The 19,352-nt window shown below is 36.9% G+C and overlaps 2 protein-coding genes across 4 annotated transcripts in view; one reads left to right on the top strand and one right to left on the bottom strand.

Moving 5' to 3' along the window:
• Nucleotides 1-343: 343 nt before the first annotated feature.
• Nucleotides 344-15,916, bottom strand: NOL8 (nucleolar protein 8). Its single transcript, XM_010569251.1, has 17 exons — nucleotides 15,880-15,916; nucleotides 15,276-15,459; nucleotides 15,046-15,108; nucleotides 13,983-14,061; nucleotides 13,529-13,676; nucleotides 12,518-12,587; nucleotides 10,256-12,201; nucleotides 9,849-9,965; nucleotides 8,460-8,579; nucleotides 8,022-8,106; nucleotides 6,993-7,134; nucleotides 5,396-5,479; nucleotides 4,341-4,618; nucleotides 2,322-2,448; nucleotides 1,810-1,880; nucleotides 827-909; nucleotides 344-500 (listed from the first exon to the last, which is right to left on the bottom strand). The coding sequence occupies exons 2-17, from the start codon at nucleotides 15,412-15,414 to the stop codon at nucleotides 447-449; spliced, it is 3,606 nt and encodes a 1,201-aa protein (XP_010567553.1). The 5' UTR covers nucleotides 15,415-15,459; nucleotides 15,880-15,916; the 3' UTR covers nucleotides 344-446.
• A 130-nt stretch (nucleotides 15,917-16,046) lies between these two features.
• CENPP (centromere protein P) overlaps nucleotides 16,047-19,352 on the top strand; it is a 165,475-nt gene continuing 162,169 nt past the window's right edge. Inside the window, exons 1-3 of one of the 3 annotated variants that reach the window (XM_010569247.1) lie at nucleotides 16,047-16,107; nucleotides 16,609-16,753; nucleotides 18,716-18,870. In XM_010569247.1, coding sequence (XP_010567549.1) covers nucleotides 18,734-18,870 — 137 coding nt within the window. In that variant the 5' untranslated portion in view covers nucleotides 16,047-16,107; nucleotides 16,609-16,753; nucleotides 18,716-18,733. Of the gene's footprint in view, nucleotides 16,108-16,415; nucleotides 16,754-18,715; nucleotides 18,871-19,352 lie in introns of those variants that run through there. The other 2 variants (XM_010569246.1, XM_010569248.1) reach the window with 2 other exon arrangements.

Genomic DNA, 19,352 nt, shown 5'->3' with positions numbered 1-19,352 from the left:
CTTCTGGTAAACTTTTACTCTGGAAATAATGCATTCCAAATATTTGTAAAGGAATCTCAAACAGGATCTCTGTTACGTTTGGCAGAATACAGGTTATATAGTCTTACAGACACGGAGCCACCTGCTCTTTCTCAACCCCCTTTAGCACTGGGGCCTGAGAACACAGCAAAATAACCCCATATTGTCTTTGTTACATGATCAAATTCTCAAAAATCTTGCAAAGCAGCAAGTCATATTTAACCCATATAGACATAAAACCAAATCTTGGTACAAACACTGAAGTGACGCAATAAACATGTACCTATTTAGAAACCAGGTTTTAGAGTCTTTTTGAATATTATTTCCTGTTAGGTCTTTGAAAGAGTAGAATTTTGAAAGTAACATTTTTCTGCAACTTCTTCAAAGAAGAAACATGAAACGTTTCTGACCAGTAAGATAAGAAAGATTTATTGTTTTGTTTTCACTTTCCTTCTTGCATCCTTATGCTTCTTCCGGCATTCCTGAAAATATTTAAATTTTAACATAATATTGTGAAAAGTTTCCAAATTCACCTGTTTGTCTCAAGCACTTTTTTTACATGCAGTAAAGTAACTGGTCCTGTACGATAACAGAGATTCAGTAATTTACCTGACCGGACATCACAACATAATGTTATACACACTTCTATACTAAAAAATTTTAGTTCCCTGGTAATTACAAAGTTTCAAGCCCTTCTAAAGGTCCTGAATTGATTTTTAATGCAAATTAAGCAAATAAGCAGCCATGTTTCCTCCTCATGCTAAGCCTTCAGCTGCAGTTACCAAGTAACAGATGTTAAAATACTCACCTCAAGCAATAATCTACGTCTGTCTTCCCAACCATCTTTTTCTTCACTGAGGTCTATTGATCTACAAAATAACTTAGGGCCCTCTGCACAAAACAAAGAACAAATTAATACGGTTAAACAATTCTGAATATGGTGGTGGTTGTAAATCTTATGAGCATCACAGCAATCAAGTCAGAAGGCTTGTTCTTCATATTCCTCTCTTGCCCCCACAACATGGTTGGCTCAAACAGAAATGTTATGTATTACAGCCTTGTGTACTAAGAAAAATAAAAAGCAGCAGCAGTTTCCTTAATATGCTGCAATGTAAATTGCAGTGAAACAGCATCTGTTTCATTAAAAGCTCAGCACCATTATCACACATCTCCCAGGAAAATTTATGCCTGCTAAGGATTCAGAGCTCAAATTTGACAGGCACTGTAATCAGATAGGCTGGAAGATTACAGTAAGTAACTGTATTAACACAGTAACTTTTAATGATAGTTATCTCAGAAAACAAACATTATTTAAGGCTGTCCTGTGCACTGCTTGGGGTTTTGTTTTTTTGGTTTTTTTTTCCTTTGGGTGTTGTTTTGTTTATTATTGTTTTGTTTGGTTTTAACAATGACATTTGTTATATTCACAAGAAAAAACCCCCACATTATTTAGGATCAAGAACCATGTGGGCATATGTGGCTGATAAGAATATTTACATATATTTTTTTTGCTAAGCCCTAAAAGACCAGCTACGTTCAGATCATTAGGCAATTATCAGAAAACAGGAAAGCAAGATAGCTGTTCAGCATTTATTTTACCAGGACTTTCTTGTGGGATGTGCTACCACAGTTTATACCACAAGTAATGATGGAAAACTGCAATTATTTTTTTTCTTCTTAAAACCCCTCATCTGTGTTTTAACTACAAAATATTAATAACTAGGCAGGGTTTTCTTCCTCATTGAATTTCATTAAGAGTTACAAAAAAGAGGTGAATAAGTTCTGTTATACCTCTTAGTCGTTCATCATCTTTGGAGAAGAAGAAAAATCTAACACTTTCTGTTTGCGGTAAAGAGAAAAACCTAGACAAACACAAAGGAATTTTAGCATCATAAAAGTTACTGTCAAATTCCATTAATGAAAGTTAAAGCTGTAATGCTTCAGAAAAATAGTATGCATTGAAGAACACTACTCCATAGTAACCAAGTATAGCCTTCTAGAAAAACCCACTTCTTAAGAAAACTTAATATATATTTGACTTTTGGCCAAACCCACTACCCAGTTAAATTCTCATGCATCGAACTAGAAACTCAGCTTTTATATTCAACTTCAAATCAAGTGTGGTATTGAGATTTTTGGCTATTACATTCTGTGCAGCAAGGAACAGTTTCCTAAGAAGACTTCCATTGTTCAGAGACGTGGAATGAAGATGTTTGTTTCCCATGACCTGAGTGCTGCTATTAACATTTTCATAGCATTAAACAACTACAACCAAGTAGACAACAAATACAAATATAACTTGCATTTCTTTGTCCCTTTCACTTTCTGATGCCTCTGGTTCATCATCACCCTCAGAACTGCTGTCTTGGAAACGCGGATCTTCTTGCCATGTGACTTTTACAGGTTTTATTGTTTCAAGTATGTAGGGCTCTGCAATAATATCACAATTTAAAAAAAAAAAAAAAAATCAGATTATTCCCCTACTTGACAGTAAAAATTTCTACTTCAGAGTGAAACACTTAAATTGGAAAACACAGATTTAAGAAGGACAGAAACCTACCCTCCCATGTTTTCTATCACCTTCTGGGTAGGTATGAATTTAGTTTGCTTTCTCATATATCACAAATTCACCCTCAAAATTCTCAACTAGTATCATCACAGCATAGGGAAAAAGTGTGTAAGTCCATCTGAAGCTTGTTGTTAGGGTCCAGGGTTCTACCAAGTCACACCAACCTAACAATCATTATCAACTGAGTTCAGAGTAATTGTGCCTATTCATATTTTTAGCTTGCAGAAGTTGGAATAAAAGCTTTCTTTCACTATGAACTATCTTAATAAGTTCCTTTGCAAAGAAACTCACAATGCCTTAGCTTATTCTTTCTGTGAGTTTAAGCTATGTTATTTTCACATATGTATTCCTGCCTATAGCGTACACAGCCAGTTGCCAGAAGAGCAGTTTACACATGGTAACCTGAACATGTACCTGAGCCCTTACTACTTCACCTCACCAAAAGGAAACCTATGGTACCCTTTTCTTTTAGAGTATACGCACAGTACTTGTCTGGATGACCAGAATAGAGAAGACAGCTCCTGTACTGCCTCTCTCTGGAAATATAAAACAGTTTCCAAACCCAACAGTAACTACACTATGAAACACAAACAGTATTTTATTCAAGAGAAAGATCAGAAAATGCTACTTTGGAAAAAGTGAGCACTTGCAAGGTTAAATTGTCCACAAAACACGCGTAGTTTGTGCTCAAAAAAAAAAAAGACTATCTGCCTGTTCTCCCTTCATGGCTTCCACATGACACACATGATCTTAAGTCAGGTTAAACAAAAACACCACCACCACCACAAATAATCACAAAAATCACCTAAGCAACTGAGGTATGTGCAATGGAGAGAGATTTATCTTTCTGATTGTGTCAATACATCAGCTAGCACAGTGGCCCTGTTGCCACCAAACAGGATTCTTATGCAATATAAACCAGTAATTATTCAAACCAGCAAATACAAGACATAGTGCTTAAGCGTGGTTCTCAGTGCTAAGAACTTTGTGAACTCTGAACTACATCTCTGTTATTCTCCACTTTGTTCTAGAGATCTCTTACATATTCTGAAACCCGTATTACTGCATTCATAACACAGTGAATACTTTCTGAAGCCAGCAGAAACGTGGGGGTTTGTTGTTGGGGTTTTTTCTGTTTGGTTGGTTGGGGGTTTTTTGTATGTATTTCAGTTAACTTCACACAGTTTCTTTTATTTCCTACTTTACTCCTTATTAAGTGACTTGATTTCATAACATTTATCTTCGGTTAGGACACCCCAATAATCATGTGTTGTTCAGTTTCAATTTTCTAAAGGTACAATAATAAAATTAAGTACATAATAAAATGTTCTTGGATCTCGGGGTCAACTCTAAGATTTTCTTTTGCTCATAAGACTACCTTAATTAACACACATTTTATTTACAATCTTGTTGGTTTATATGAAACCTGATTTGACTTGTATATCGTTTTCCCTGTTTACTTGAGAAATTTCATGGATGACAAGTTTTTCCATCACTGTTCAAAACCAATTAAATAATAGTTCCTTCTCAAAGCACCCCTTTTAAAATTCCTGGGATGCAAGCATGAATGAGCTGTGATTAAATTACAACAATCTTGGCAAGTGTTAGAGAAGATCATAATGTTTTGCATAATTATTGACTTTTGCCTCTAAAAATCCCCTGGATTCTGAATTTCCATCCACTATATTACTCTACAGTGCCTGACTTCAGCTACTCATTAGAAATTGTACTATTATTTATGTTCTGCTGTTACCTTCTTTTATGCCTGACTCCTCCAAGTCTCCGAAGAAGGAAAACGTGAAACCACTAGACTCCTGAGCTACGTTACTCCCAACATTAGGTCCCAAATGGTCAGGTGGGGTAGAGTCCTCCGCATCGTCTTTGTCCCAGGGTATTTCTTCTTTTTTTTCTGATTTGCTCTTTGAAGATCCAAACAACTCTTTTAAATCAACAGCAATATCATAATACATTTCTTTAGACACTTCAGGGAGTTTCTCACTCTCTTCCCTCTTCTTCTTCCTTTTAGCTTTACTGAAATGAGATTATTAAAAGGATAGTAAGATAGCATATATATTTTTAAAAGAAAGGTTCCCTCAGAGGCAACCTTGCTATTAATGTTTTCCTAAACTTATCTAAGCACATTAATGGAGTAGTTCACTTTTAAGGTTTGGGTGGGGTTTTTTTGGTGTGGTTTTTTTTTCTCCTTCTTCTTCTTTTTTCTTAGCAATTCCAGGTTCTGGCAATAAGATATTTCCTATTGCCAGAAATACGTTTATAGGGCTGCATGACTATCCTTTTGGTTTACACTTTTGACCCATTTCTTTTCACCTCCTGCAATTTACCCATCCTTTGAGGGTAAGCATTGGGGAAACAGCTGAGGTTCGACTCTAAAGGCAGGAACAAGTCTACTTTATAATTAACTACATCCTGACTTTTCACTTAACATGTGATAACATTTAAGTTAAGATATTTAGGACAGATTTCTTTTCTGGCAAAATAAATGTTATGAGATAATATTTTTTTTCTCATGGATTTGCAAATCTTAAAGTCCATGACTTGAAGCAAAGGGATAGCCTGAAAGCGAGAAAGAAGACAGAAAATGGCATGCAGACAGTACATGGACTAGAAAGAAAAGACGGCATTACATGGTGATTTTAGTGGTCACAATTCTTATTCTATCTTGATTTTATCAATAACAGGGAGAACTAAAGAAAAAACATAGCTGTCTGCATAGTTTCAAACTCAGTCTTCTGCCATCTTTCCATGGGAAGAAACATCACAATTACAGTTACCAGGCTGTAATATTACCTTTCTTGTTCTGTAGCACTTGGTTTCCTTTCAAAAACTGCATGGTCCTGTCTTGTGGGATCATAGCGGAGGGCATTAATATCTCTGTAAAAAACAGAAAGGAAAAGAAATAACATGAGACATTCTAAATGCTCAACTGAAAGCTACTCTAAACCTTTACAGTCAGATTCAAATTCTCATTTGACCTGTTAGTCAGTGTCCAGGTCAGGAAAAATTATAAACAGAAGTGGCTTTAATAAAATTGTAGTATTTCATATAAAACATAGACCTCAAGTTGTGTGTGTTATGCAGTAAGAGTAAGTTTATACCTGCACGTGTTTATCTTTTGAGGAGCTATATCAATATAGCTATCCATATTGATATATCTATCTATATTTATTTCTTCTAGTACCAAACATTGTATAAGTTCAAAGAGTCCAAGGGGAAAGAAAAAAAAAAGAAGAAAAACAAACAAACAAAACCCTATTAGTCCACCTTTCAAAATTTAAATATTTTGAGGACTTTCAGCTAAAGCAGTCTAAGGTTTAGACTGACCCCAATACTAGCGCAGCAAAGCCCATGCTGCCTTATGGGAATGCAAGAAGGTAATCACTTATTTCCCCTCCTCTCCCTAAAGTAATGCTTATGGCATAAATTAACCGCCTTTAAATGGCTACATACTGTATCATTAACTGGGTATTAGAGAACATTGTCAGTCACAAATCCTAAGATGACCTCTAAGGTGCACAGATTATTTCTCCCTCTGCTTAGTCTTTAGAAAATACACAAAAATTTGTACAAAGTCATGGAATTAAATATGATTGTGCAGCAGTCACAATGGTATTTAGCAGTCAGCAGTGAACTGATGCAACTCCAATAGTCACTGTCAGCAAAAATCTACTAATTGCACACTATTGCATTACCCTTAACACTACTAACTTCCACCAATTCAGTCCACAGACCAATTTCTGTTCAAGTACATAGTTATATGTCACCATACTTCCAATAGTACATTTCCAAACCTATCTCATCATCCTCTAATGAAGGCTACAGCATGCCCAACAGCAACATGTAACAAATTCCTAATCTAATGAAGAAATTTCTCAAAAGCAGAAGTATAGATAAATGAAAAAAAAAAAAATTCTTCACTGAAAAAGAAGTTTGACGCTAATCACCTGCAGGCCAGAAAAAACAACCACCTTATTAACTGGTACAGAAGTTATGAGTCTAACTGACTGACCTACTGCCCAACTCACATGTTCTTTCTTTGTTTAGCCACCTTAAGTCTGTCTCCACAGAGAACAGAAATATATCTTACATAGGCAAGGACTTATTAAAATACTAATTTTCATAACCAACAATCCCATCAATCAAAATCTACTAGAAGAAACTCAAGCAGGCATCTGTTAATTTTTTTCCCTAAAATAACAATTACCAGTTGTATAATCTATTGGGACACTCAAATTAGGAAACTGCATGAAAGACTGACTTCAAATCCACACAACAGAGAAGGAAATACTTTTTCTCAGTCAGGTAGGCAGAAATTTTAGTTGTGAAACCTTGGCAAAAATTAAGCCTTCCTAAAATTCCTTCTTTTCTGATAACGGGTGATTCATACTTGAATTTCTTAGCACTTGTGGCCATTTTAGTTGGCTTAGGGTGTTCCAGGTTGATATTCAAGATGCTTCCCAGTATTTGCAGATTTTTCTTTTTCTCCTCAGCAAGCTCTTCTTCCTCATCTGCCTTCAAGATGTTTGTCTCTGCTAAGAGAAAAATAAATACATTATTTTTTCCCTGCTATGACCTGAGTAAGCCTGTAATATTTGCTATACAACATTACTATAGTACTAGAAGAGCTCACACATTATCAACGCGTCACTTCCTTTATTTTAAAGCGACTTAGAGGCTTCCTCCCTTGGACTGTAGAAAATCTTTGATTAGAAATGTCATGGGCATCTATCTCATGTGAAAATCAGATCAGTTATTTAACCTGTCCCCTGCTTGTATCACGTAACTGTGCAACTACTCTGCCACTGTTAGATGCTGTACAGAAGATCACATTAAAACAGCAAAGTGAGTAGCAGAACTAGGCAAAAATTTAAGTTTCAGAAACAAATTCTGAATTTTGAAAACTAGGTTAATAATTTCTTTTGGGGGGGGGGGAGAAATACTTTTAAAAGTTTGCCTTTTTCAGCTTTCTGCCTTCTGCTGTTTAAAAAAAAAAAAAAAAAAAATCTCTTTCTAAGGCTGCCAAATCAGCCATGGACTGCAGGATGACTACAAAACAAACAGTTTAAATGAATGTAACGGTCAAAAAGTTTATTTTAATAAGTCACCACTTATCCTGTGAAAAACATGGATAAACACGTTCTGGTATCATCCTGTATTAAAAAAAAATATCTTCAAATGTCCATTTATCAACCAAGTACGTCTCACTCAGCTATTACAAATACCTTTGCAACATATACATTTAAGAAAACACAGCCACCAATATATACTATGTACTGCCACAACAGAGTTGGGTTATTTTCTTTAAGGAATCACCAAAGAAGCAAAGGAGTCCATAAGTTCCTTCAAGCGTCCAAAATTAAGGCTCCAAGATATAGCTCTATGACTATCATTAACCAAGAAATATGAGCAGGTTTACCTTCTTCTTCACTGTCACTTTCAAGGAATCGAGCATCCATGCGAAATCTTTCATCTGTGCCAAATCGTGATTGCAATTGCAAGAGCTAAACAAAAGTAAAATAGATCCTATTAAGTATTGGAGAAGAAAGCCATCAACATTCAGTAACTTTTTTTTTTTTTAACTGTAATTATAGCAACATATTAATAACCCTTTAGCTCTTGATGCCTTTTCCAGAAACTTCTTTGTATTCAAAGATGACAACATCAGAGCACCAAATCCCGCTCCCCAACACACATTATTTCCTCCATGCCTACCGTTTCCTCTATTTAAGAGAATTCTATTGCAAGTTTGTCAAAATCATATTCAGCAAGTATGCAAGCCTACATGTTACGTTCTTCTGAAGTGGCATTATGGAGACTTAGAAGAAAACTAAGTTACAGTAATGGGTTCACTCACTTTTTCACCAGCTTTGCCTTCAAACTGGGGCTTAATTTTGAATCTATCACAATCTGCATCATCTTGCTCATCCTCGCTGCTTTCAAACAGCCTGGCCGAAGTTTTAGGAGCAGATTCATCCTTTATTAAACAAAAAGAAAATACAGAAAAGCAGCCATTTACGTTAAGTTTTAGAAAATAAATCAGTATCAACTTTGTTCATGTGCTTTCCGGTTTATCTGAAAGAGTGCATTTCTAGAACAACCAGCTCACTTATTGATCCATGTGCTTCCAAAGCTTACATTGTATACACACCTTGTACAATTCTGTTTTACAGTTATGACTACTAAATTTTAGCATCGGCCAAATATCCATGTAAAGGGCAACTCAGGTTTTATAATATCAGAGAGTTAGGTATAAAACTCCAATTTTCTGATCACGTCAAGGGAGATCAATTTAAAAATATCAGTGTCTAATTATATCCTTTCTGAACAAGCATCGTTTATGGTATAAACTCTAGAATATAGTTTAAGTCAGTTGATAAATATCAATGATTACAAAAGGTAAGCACTCTGTGGCTTTGAAACAATTTTCCATAGAATTAGAGGTTCTTTTAAAGAAAAGTAAAAATACAGGGCAGGGATTCTAAATACAGGGTAAGAGATATATATGTTAAAAAAGCACTAAACATGAGGAAAAGTGAGAAAAGAAGATTTTAATTAAATAGCGAGAATGGTCCTAATCTTACTACGTTTATGAAGAAAAAACCCAACAAAAGCAAAACCAATGGTTTAAAGCTTTAGCAGAGATGTGACTAAAAAATGTGATTACACAAGAAGTTGTACTCCATAAAAAAGCACTTAATTGTGCTGAAAGTATGGCAGTAAAATCCTGAGAAGTCTGTCAAAATGGTCTCAATTAGGTAAGGTGTAAAGAGGAAGTCCCACTCAACTTCTCTGGACCTTAACATTGGTTTAAAAACAAGACTCTGCATTAATAAAGATTCTTCATCCACAGTGTTGGAAAAACCGAAGAGTCCTTCTATACTACTCAAGCCAAATCTTCTCCCCTTCCTTTGACTAAAAGCAGTGAAATTTCAAAACTAATTATGCATAAGCCCTATAACTTAAACATTCTTTTTCTTTTAATCAAAATGAAAATCTCTTTTATGCAAATCTCAATCTCCTTACCAATTCTCCAAGTTCTCCAGCTTTATCAGGTGCATGGTTAAGTTTTTTGAAACCCGTTTCATGTTAGCAAAAAAAGAAGAATCACTCATATTAATTCAAAACTTATCTACTTTTTTTCCTATCACTTCACTATGAAAAACAGTCTTCAGAATAAAAGGCAGAGTTATATTGATATGGCATTACCTTACAGAATACTGGACTTTTTCCTAATAACACTTACTTCTTCACGTGTATTTCCCAAACTCGCACCTTTCTTCAACATCTCATCTACTTCAGCTTCACTTTCCGCATCTGAATTGAATATGATGTGTTTATGCTTGCCTGCTGGCTGGCTATCCTATGTAAGAGTGAAACTGTCAAGTCAAACATACCAAATACTTGCTGCCATCACATGTAAGTATTGAAAAGACATTTCCATGACATGAAAGGAGGAATCTACTATTCCTCTTGCAACTCTAGAGACATTCCAGGAATTAGGTATGCATCATTTTGTATACACTCAAAAGAAAACTGGCGATGTAGTCAGAAATTCCAGAATATGATTTTAAAATATCTTAAACCACATCTATTAATTTCCCTGTTTCTTTTACTGCATGCTATTCAGGTAGAAGTTGTGAGTGTAATTACCAGACTTGAAAGAGCTCCTTGAATGAGTTTCTTCTGTAATTCTCTCTCTTTCTGTCTCTCTTCCAGAGCTGCCAGCCTCCTCTGGTTATCCTGCAACTGTTTCTTTGTTGTACTAGGTTCCTCTGAAGCAGTAGCATGAAGACAAAGCTCTTTATTTTCCAGAAGGCTTGTCTTCCCATTCTCACATTTATTAGCTTCACATTCTGGATTTTTATTGCTTACATCCCTCCTCAATTTTTTTGAAAGCAGTTCTGGGCTTTTCAATTGTCGTTTAATACATTTCTGTGACACTGCAGCATTACTATCCATGTCATTGCTCTCATCTTCGCTCTGATCAGCACTAGCAGCAGCATCTCCATGCTCTGAATTTTGGTCATCTTGTAAAGAACTCACATCTTTGTTCTTTCCTTGTAAACGTGGCCTGGAAACAGGCTGATCTCTCTCATCTGCTAAGGCGCCAGCATCTGACAATCCCTTGTGCTGTTCACAATGCATATTTTGTCTCTTTTTACTGCTGACTTCAAGTGAATATAATGGATGGTTCTTAGACTGTCTTTTAGATGACTCCTCCCCACAGTAAGAAATACAAGCTTCAAGACCTAAACTTTCTACAGACCTCCTCTTTAAATCAGTGCTGTCCTTAGTTAACTCTTTTTCGTAAAGGCACCCCATTCCTCTGAAGGGCTGATACTTCAAATGTGAATTATTTTGTCCCTTGGAGCTTTCTTCATCAGCATTCTCCTCCCCTGCTAAAATTGCAGCAACTACATCTTCAGGAGAGATACTTTTTTTTTTAACTGCAGGGCAAGATTTAGAAAGTTTTGGTTTATTTACAACATTACTTTTAGGATTTTCTTCAACACTGCACTGACTAGAACTCTGTGTACTATCCGATTCTTCTGCTGGTGTCCCAGTGTTTTCAGTAGCTAATGCTTTTAAGTCATCTAATGTAAGGTCTAAGCGGTAACAGTTTTGCATCATGGATTCATACTCGGAACTGATTTCAGACTCTCCTTTCTCGGACTCTGAATAAGAGCTTTCACTATCGCTTGCCTTTGTTGTACTGTTAACTGCTGTACTCTGCAAAGCAGCAATTCTAGATTTTTTCCTTTGCCTTTTTCTTTTTCTTTCAGTGTATTCTTCTTCTAAATTGCAAGTTTTCAGTGAGGAATCATTTATCAAACCACATTTTTTGTTTGTTAATATTTCTTTATTTTCCGCCGCCACCTGTTTAGAATCTTCTAAAACTGCAGTTTTCCTGCTACTTAGATCTGGAGTTTTACTTTCAGCAATAATTTCATCTGTATCTGCTGAATCATAGCCATTATCACATTGCATAGTCTCTTTCTCTCTGTAACTTCCTTTGATGGCTTTCTTCGTGGCATCTGGATTGCTTAACAACCAGTGACTATTGTATTTTAATTCAAAATTATCCCCAACAATTTCCAAGTGGTCATTTTCAGTCTCAACATTTTCAGCTTTCTCTGTTTCTCTCTCTACCATTGCTCTGATTTCCTCTTCAGAATCAATGTCACTATCAGAAACACTCGTATTATTTTGAGCTGTAACTCCAGAAACATTGCATTTATCTGATAATAAACCTCTCCCTGGTATTTTACTCTTCAGAGTCCTTGATGAATGCAATTTAGACTTCTCATTGGGTTTGGATTTTGATCTTTGATCTAGCTGTGGTAAGCATGTGGTTTTTGAATGTGACTGGCACCCAGAAGAGCGAACTACTGCTCCATTCAAAGCCTCACTGCTCAGTTGCTTCAGTTTTTTAGGTGGCTTCTTAGTTAAAGGGAACTCTCCTTGCCGCTTCTTGTTTATGGTATCATCTCCCCCTTCCAAGTGCCAAGTAAGCTCGGATATAGGAACTACATGTGTCAAGTCTGGCTCCAGCTTTCTGAGGTTATGGCAGTATTTTGATGGGTCATATTTCACAACGTTAGTCTCAGTTAAGGAATTAAAACAACATGATTCTTTTAGCAAGCAGACTTCCAGTCTTTATGAACAGGCTAAATTCTGTGTGAAAGGACAACAGAGGGTCCTTTTTAATGTTATGACCATAAGCCTTTAGGCAACTGACCTGCAGTCTAAAAATTTATTCAAATCACACAAACTTACTGCAAGATTTACTTCGGTGATTCAGTAAATCAAATATGACACAGTAGTCGATATTAAAAGTGTCAAGCAAATGTTTCCCCATATGACGAAAGAAAGAGGGAATTGTGCCTATGGCCAGCCTATAGGAAAAGGATATTTTATTTTTTTGTTGATTCCTGAGGTGCAGGATAGGCAAGACTCTGCCAAATTTCCCAACAACCCATTTCTAAAAGAAAAGAAAAATAATCAGTGTTAAACAAAAAAAGGAATGGAAGTAATCCTGGAATAAAACAAGATGTATATTCTTGGATAACAGAAACACTAATAAAGAACCAACTGTGACTAATTCTTTTTTTGTTTACTCTCTTAAGTGAGATATATTTGTACTGTACAACTTATCCAGCTTCCTTCTCAAAAAAAAAAAAAAAAAAAACAAACCAAAACCAACCAGCCAAAAAACCAAACTTCTACAATGTGCAAATAAAGAATGACAATAAAGAAATGAATTTCTTTACAAGTACTATTTTTAGTATAAGGCTTCTTGTTTATGATTTAACAGTGGTAAATATACAGACAGGATCACTATTATTTTGCCCTTTTCCCCCTTCCTGCTAAAAAATTAAAATCCCCGCATCACCCTCCAAAAACATTCTGTGCTTAGCAAATAATTTTGAAAACTTTGTAGTAAGTACAATTTTTCTTGCGTAAATTTGCATGTTCAGTGATTTTATTCTAAGCCTTACTTTTGTAAGCATGTGTAGACCCTGATCCTGAATGTGCTGAAGCACAGAGATCAGTTCCCGACAACCCAGCCATCAAAAAAGTATATGCTGTATAAAAATAAGACACACATTCTCTTTACATGCTTTTAAGGTTGACATGAAGATATTCCCAACATCAATGAGTAAAAAAGCATTTACCAACTTAACAGGACAAGAGAGGACAGTATGATCAAGATTATTGCCAGTCATTACAAAGAACTACAGGAGCATTCTATATGTCTACACATAAGGTATTTCTTTAGACTACATCTCACAAATTGGACTGTCACACTTAATAAAAGACTCTTTACATAAAGCGTAGAGATTTGACATAAATTTAGATGTAATAAGCTTGGGCCCAATTCTGGTTTTTGTTTTAATTCTCTATATATCTATCCCACCATACCTTATGGCCTGGCACCTCTGTACCTGGTACTGCTTTCATGTGAAAGTCTACAACTCCAGCCTTTTTCAGTGATTCTAACAGACACGCTTTGTCGTTTCTCTGTGGCTTTTCTTTCTGCAGCTTTGCCTCCTCCCTCTCCATGGCGAGCCTGTACCAAAAAGCATATCATATATGAAAAAAGGTCTGCCTGTGTGCTAAATTACAGCTGGCAGTGACCCTCTCCCACAGAACAGTAACCATTCACTACTCAAGGAATTAACAAATCTGTTACCTTCAAGGGAATAATGATGCAAAACATGTTGTAGTATCTAATATGCATCAAGAGTCCACCAATGTCAATAAAAAATAGAAAGAGTAAGTGCATAGCAGATGAAAGCACAGCCATAATATTATCAGATAAACAGAAAAAGGGTAACTTTAGCAACAACATACATTTTTAAAAATTGATTTTTACCTGTGCAAAAAGCTTTCTTTGGCCAACTCAATTTGCAGTGTCCCCCCTTTCCATTTTGTTTTATTTAAAATTGACATGCCTGTAAAACAAATAGATAGGAAATTAATATTTTCTACATTAAAAAAATATACTTTAGACTTAACTATGCCTCCTTCTATGACAGTCTGAAGTTTCTTTAGCACGATTTTATACTCCATTACTCACCTGATTTAAGTTTGTATATGAAAGGTCTAATACCCTACTCTTACACAAGAAGGTGTACATTCAAGATTAAAGTTCTGACTTCAAAAGAGTCATTGAAGCCTGTATGGTTCAGTTCAAATACAAACCTGAAAATACAGCTACACATACCCTGAAGTTTCTATACTACTGTCAGATAGGCTCTTCTCCACTTAACTACTTCTGTACTTTGAAAAACATAGCTAAGGAGTACTGAAACCTAAAGAGAAAAGTGTTGTACTAGAACTTAAGGAAGTTAAGTATCAAGGGCTGGGTTAGCTTTTAGTCACTCTCAAACAGCTTTCCTATTCCTAGTGGCAGCACTCCCTAAATAAAAGGGCATATTACCAATCCCTCTCTTCGGGTATAGGTATCTTCACCTGCCATTCTCCTGCTACATATTACACAGGTGGCTTTATAAGCCTGCCAGTAGTTCTGCAGTTCAACTATTTTGGGATTTGTTAAATTGCTTTAACAAAAGCATGCTTTATGTAAGCCCTCCTGGGTTTCCTCTCACGTCAAGTCACTTCTAATGTTTTATGGACCTGGTGAAAGCATTTGAAGCATGTTTCCTATACCCTTTCCTAAAAGGGTTAGAATGAACTTATAAATCAGCTATTTCAGTCACAGGGAATCTTTTTAATCTGCTTACATCTACTTACTGAAAACTCCAGTAAAGCAACTTCCATAAAATTGCAGCTTAAAGAAAATGGAATGAATATGATGACAGAATGAAACAGGGTCTACCCTGACCACATCCTGATTTGACAACATTAGATGCATTATCAGTAATGCAACTTGGCTCAAAACCATAAATTATTAAAAAAAAAAACCCAGTACTTACACTTTTTAAGATCTGCATCAGAAATGCTGACGTTGATGTAAGCAAACGTTTTCATAGGGTTCCCTGATCAATGATAAACATTCAGTTAATTTCTATATAGTTTCCATGTTTCCTTTAAAACTGAAAATTAAGCTATTTCCTGAAAATAAAGTGTCTCTGAAGCAAAAATTCCATTTCACACTACAAACTGAAAAACAATTCACTTTTAAAGGATGATGCAAAACTGTTACCCTGATCATCTTTCCTGGTAATAATCTCTGCATCCAAAACATGCCCAAACTTGCCAAATCTTTCTTGCAGTTCAGCCTTTGAAACCGTGTGGCCGAGCCCTCCAACATACAAGCGTTTCGAAACTTGTTTCTTCTCCATGCTGAAAAGTCAAGCTGTCACACCTGTAACGCACACTCAGTTTTTCTGCAAGAAGATAACAATAGTTCACTAACACTTACATCGCAGGGATTGATGCAATCCTAACACCAAATTACAGAACAAATCCTTCTATCGGAAACCCTCCATAAAGAACCCCTTCGCTTTGCACGAGGTTACACGCTCTGCTCCAGCCCAGCGCCAGTAAGAACTGCATTACTGCAAGCAACCAGCGTTTAGGTGTTGGGTTGTTGGGTTTTTTTAAAAAACCTTGAAGCATATAAGTGGGTACATGACAGTAAGTGTAAACGGGTCTCAGCGATATGACCTTTTAAGGACTTTCTAAACTGGAGGGGGGGGGGAACGGGACGCCACGAGTCGCCCTCAGCCCCATCTCCCCCCTCCTAGGAGAGGCCAGGAGCCCCCGGGAACCGCCACCCCCACAGGAACGCGGCGACCACCCCTCACCGCCGCCATGTGCGATCCTCGTAGCGCAACGCAATTTATCTTCCCCCTCGCATCCCCTCCTAGCGCTCACTCGGAAAAAAAGGGTTCCGCCTCCTGCGGCCCGTCGGATTCTGATTGTCTCCTCGCTTCTGTCGGGGTCCTGTTTCCGGCCGGTCAGGTGTGATGGGAACACACCGCTTGGGTCTTGTGACTCGTGGAAGGTTTGGGCGTAATTAACCCTTCAGGAAGGTAGGGGGATATTCCGCAAGACATAAGCGAAAACCAAGGCGTTAGCTAACGAAGTAACGCTTTTGCTATCCGTCTCGAATAATTAACCTCGGGATCCGCCCTTCAAGCGGCTCTGTTGTTTCGCGGGGGGGGGGGAGACGGACGGACGCCGAAGGCGCGGCTGGCGCCCCCTGCTCGGGCTGCAGCTGTGGTAGCGCCCAGGCCCGCCGCGAGCTGGTTGGGCGCGCAGTTCGAAGGCGCGGGCTGGGGGCTCACGCGCGGCAGCCGTTGGTGGGCGGGAGTGAGTGAGTGAGCGAGCGAGCGTCTCTCCTCAGCGCCGGTCTGTGGGGTGTCGGGGCTGCGGGGACCCCGAGCTCTGGGGGCGAGCGCGGCTCGGGCTCCTCTCCTCTCCTCGGGCGTGCGTTGTGCCGCCGGGCCGACGCCTGGCACCTGTGAGCCTTGGCCCGTGTCTTGGGGCGGTGTGGGACAGTGCCGGCTCGTCTGACGAGTCGTGTTTTCCAGCCGTTGGCTTGTGAGATTGGAGGCTAGGAGCAAAGCAACGGGAATACGGAACCCTGCTACTTCGTTTCTCGCAAACTCTTGAATGCTCTTCGCAGCCCTTCCTGTGGCAGCTTAGAAGCGAATGCTTAGCGGTGTGTATGGGCAGGTACGTAGAAACGTGAAATACTTACCGTTAATGCACAAATATGTGCGTGTACGCTGAGGGTGAGGAGAAATAACTGATTGTTTGTCGTTAAATTTATGTTTTATTTAATTAAAAGTATGTACGAAATATCTCTTTTTCTGGAGATAATGCTCTTTGAAGTTATAATTAGTCTTTGAGTCTTCTGCAGTCTAGTAAAATCACTTGAGTTAAAAAAGCAGTATATATGTTGTTACTGTTTTCAAAACAGCCAGCTGTTGAAAGAGGAATTAGCTAACAACCTGGGGTAAAGTTCTGGCTATTGTAATGTTTTTTCTTTTTCGGAATCTGCTCTTTATTATGACCGAAACTTTCTTCAGTGTAGCCAGTTAAAAAAAAAAAAACCAAAAACAAAAAAAACCAATAAACCTAATAGAATACTTTAAAAGTTGGAGAATTTCTATTTCTCGTACCTACTGATCTTGTTTTTTGTCATACCTTGCATAAGATTGCTTTAAAATTTCAGAGGAACTCATGACTAGGCACAATCTCAGTGATTCTTCAATTCCATATACTTTCTTTATTCACTAAATAAGTTTTTAATGTAAAGCATGTTTTGAATGTTGTTTGTTTTATTATGTATGCTATTCAGATGCTGTTTCTTATGAAATAAACAAACAAAAACCTATTTTCTCCTCATCCCTTTTTATTGAACCATGTTAGCATGGATCTTGCAAACACAGTAGGGGTTGTTTAAAAACACGCATAAAACTAGATTCATTTCTTTTTTCCCTGGTTGAAAGTATTAATACATTGGTATTGAGCTGCACAGTCATGTGACATGTCTAGGCTGAATGTCAGATTTTTTTTTCTTAAAATTGGTGTTTATTTTTGTTAAATATGTTTGTTTCCTTGTGTCTCTTTACTGTTGTTTACTTGAAAGGCAGATTATGCTATAGTGTTAGTAGGAACAGCTGTGCTTCATTTAATCAGGTGGATTGTTAGGTGAATTGGTCAAAGCTGGATTCAGTTTCTGTATCTGATTAGGATTGCTTTCTATCTGCAGAACAGCTTGCTGTTCTATTACAGCAAATGTAAAACAGCTGGATATGGTCCTGGATGAAATCATGATTAATTAAAAAGTTTCTTACAGAAAGCCTTTGACTACATTAGATTCCTGATTTAACTTCTGTATTTGGAGACTACGCAGTGAGCTGTGTCTTAAAATTGATTTAATAATTACATTTGGACTCAATGAATTAAGTCTTTGAAGAACTAATGCAACAAAACTACATTTCTTTTCAAAATTGTTATCTATTTTGGAGAAAACTTTTTTCTTTCATGTGGAGTCAGAAATTTGTTCTTTGTCATCTATGTAACTCCTACTTAAACCCTAGAAAGTCCCCTTAAAAAGGCACTGGTCTGCAAGTAGGCATTACAAGAGCAGAAAAGCCACTTTTTCTGTAATTCTGAATGTAACAAAGCTTTGTAAGAAACATGGTAACTCACCCTGCTAAAAGCATCATGAACTGGGAAGATTCTACTTCCAGGGAATACAGGAAGCTACTAGATATCAGCAAGAATGTGACAGAGTACTATAATATTAAGAGTAGAGTTTTACTGCAAGCCTAATTCTGTTTTTGAGTTGGTGACAGAATTCCTGTCAAATTTGTTTGCCGAGGATCAAGGTTTATATGTTAGTTTAATCGTCCATAGCAAACAGGATTGTTTGACACTAGAATTCTTTACGGAGGTATAAATTTATACTTGTCAAAGCTACCTGGGCTATTTAAAAATTGTATGTACCAATTCATTTTTCAAAAGTTATAAAATAAATAGAACTGTCTCATTTTAAGTAGAGGCATAGGAGAAACAATTGCCTAATGTTATATTTGCATTTCTTAAATTAATTCCTTGGATAAAAATAAGTTATTTTGAAAATGGATTTTTTTTGCCTAAGAAATATACTTATTTTGTTTTATCTAGTAACATTGATTCTGAGAAATGGATAACAGCATTTGTCAAGTTTATGAAGATGAAATCCAGTCACTGGAAGAAGAAATTAAACTATTGGCTGAAAAGTATGAAGATAGCCAACAAGAATCCACCTTTTTTTCTGATGAGGAGATATTAATGTCAATGTATGCTTCTTTTCACATGTTGGATTAATGCTGTTTCTCTGTCAAAATTGCTTAGGATAAGTTTTTGGCTCTCTTAGGACTTTCCTTATGTTATTATTACAGTGTTGATCTTGCTTAGGACATGGGCTATATATGGTAAAAGATTACAAATAATAAGCAGTTGATCTTTTTTTACTGCCTTCTGTTGGCAATTTGTGTGTTTTTAGGATTTTGTGTTGTTTGTTTGCTTTTTGTTTTTTAAGGCAGTCATAGGGGTCAGAGCATGATATTGGGTACGTTACTGTGTGGGCCCTGCAAAGTTGTTGACTGTAAAGGCCATGTTTTCCATTATGCACTGTGAAACAGCTTGGTGCACTTTTTTTTTTCTTAAGTAAAAGATGGGGATTAGGTACATGTACAGGTGTGACTAGTTATATGCTAAAGAATGCCATGTTAGGCCTTTTTATTTGCATTATTTAACTGATATTCTATAGTAGATATGT

The sequence above is a fragment of the Haliaeetus leucocephalus genome, unplaced genomic scaffold, assembly GCF_000737465.1.
Source record: "Haliaeetus leucocephalus isolate CR32 unplaced genomic scaffold, Haliaeetus_leucocephalus-4.0 Scaffold265, whole genome shotgun sequence".
Classification (NCBI taxonomy): Eukaryota; Metazoa; Chordata; class Aves; order Accipitriformes; family Accipitridae; genus Haliaeetus; species Haliaeetus leucocephalus.
The sequence above is the reverse complement of the archived record's forward strand: the minus strand, read 5'-3'. Positions and strand labels throughout refer to the sequence as shown.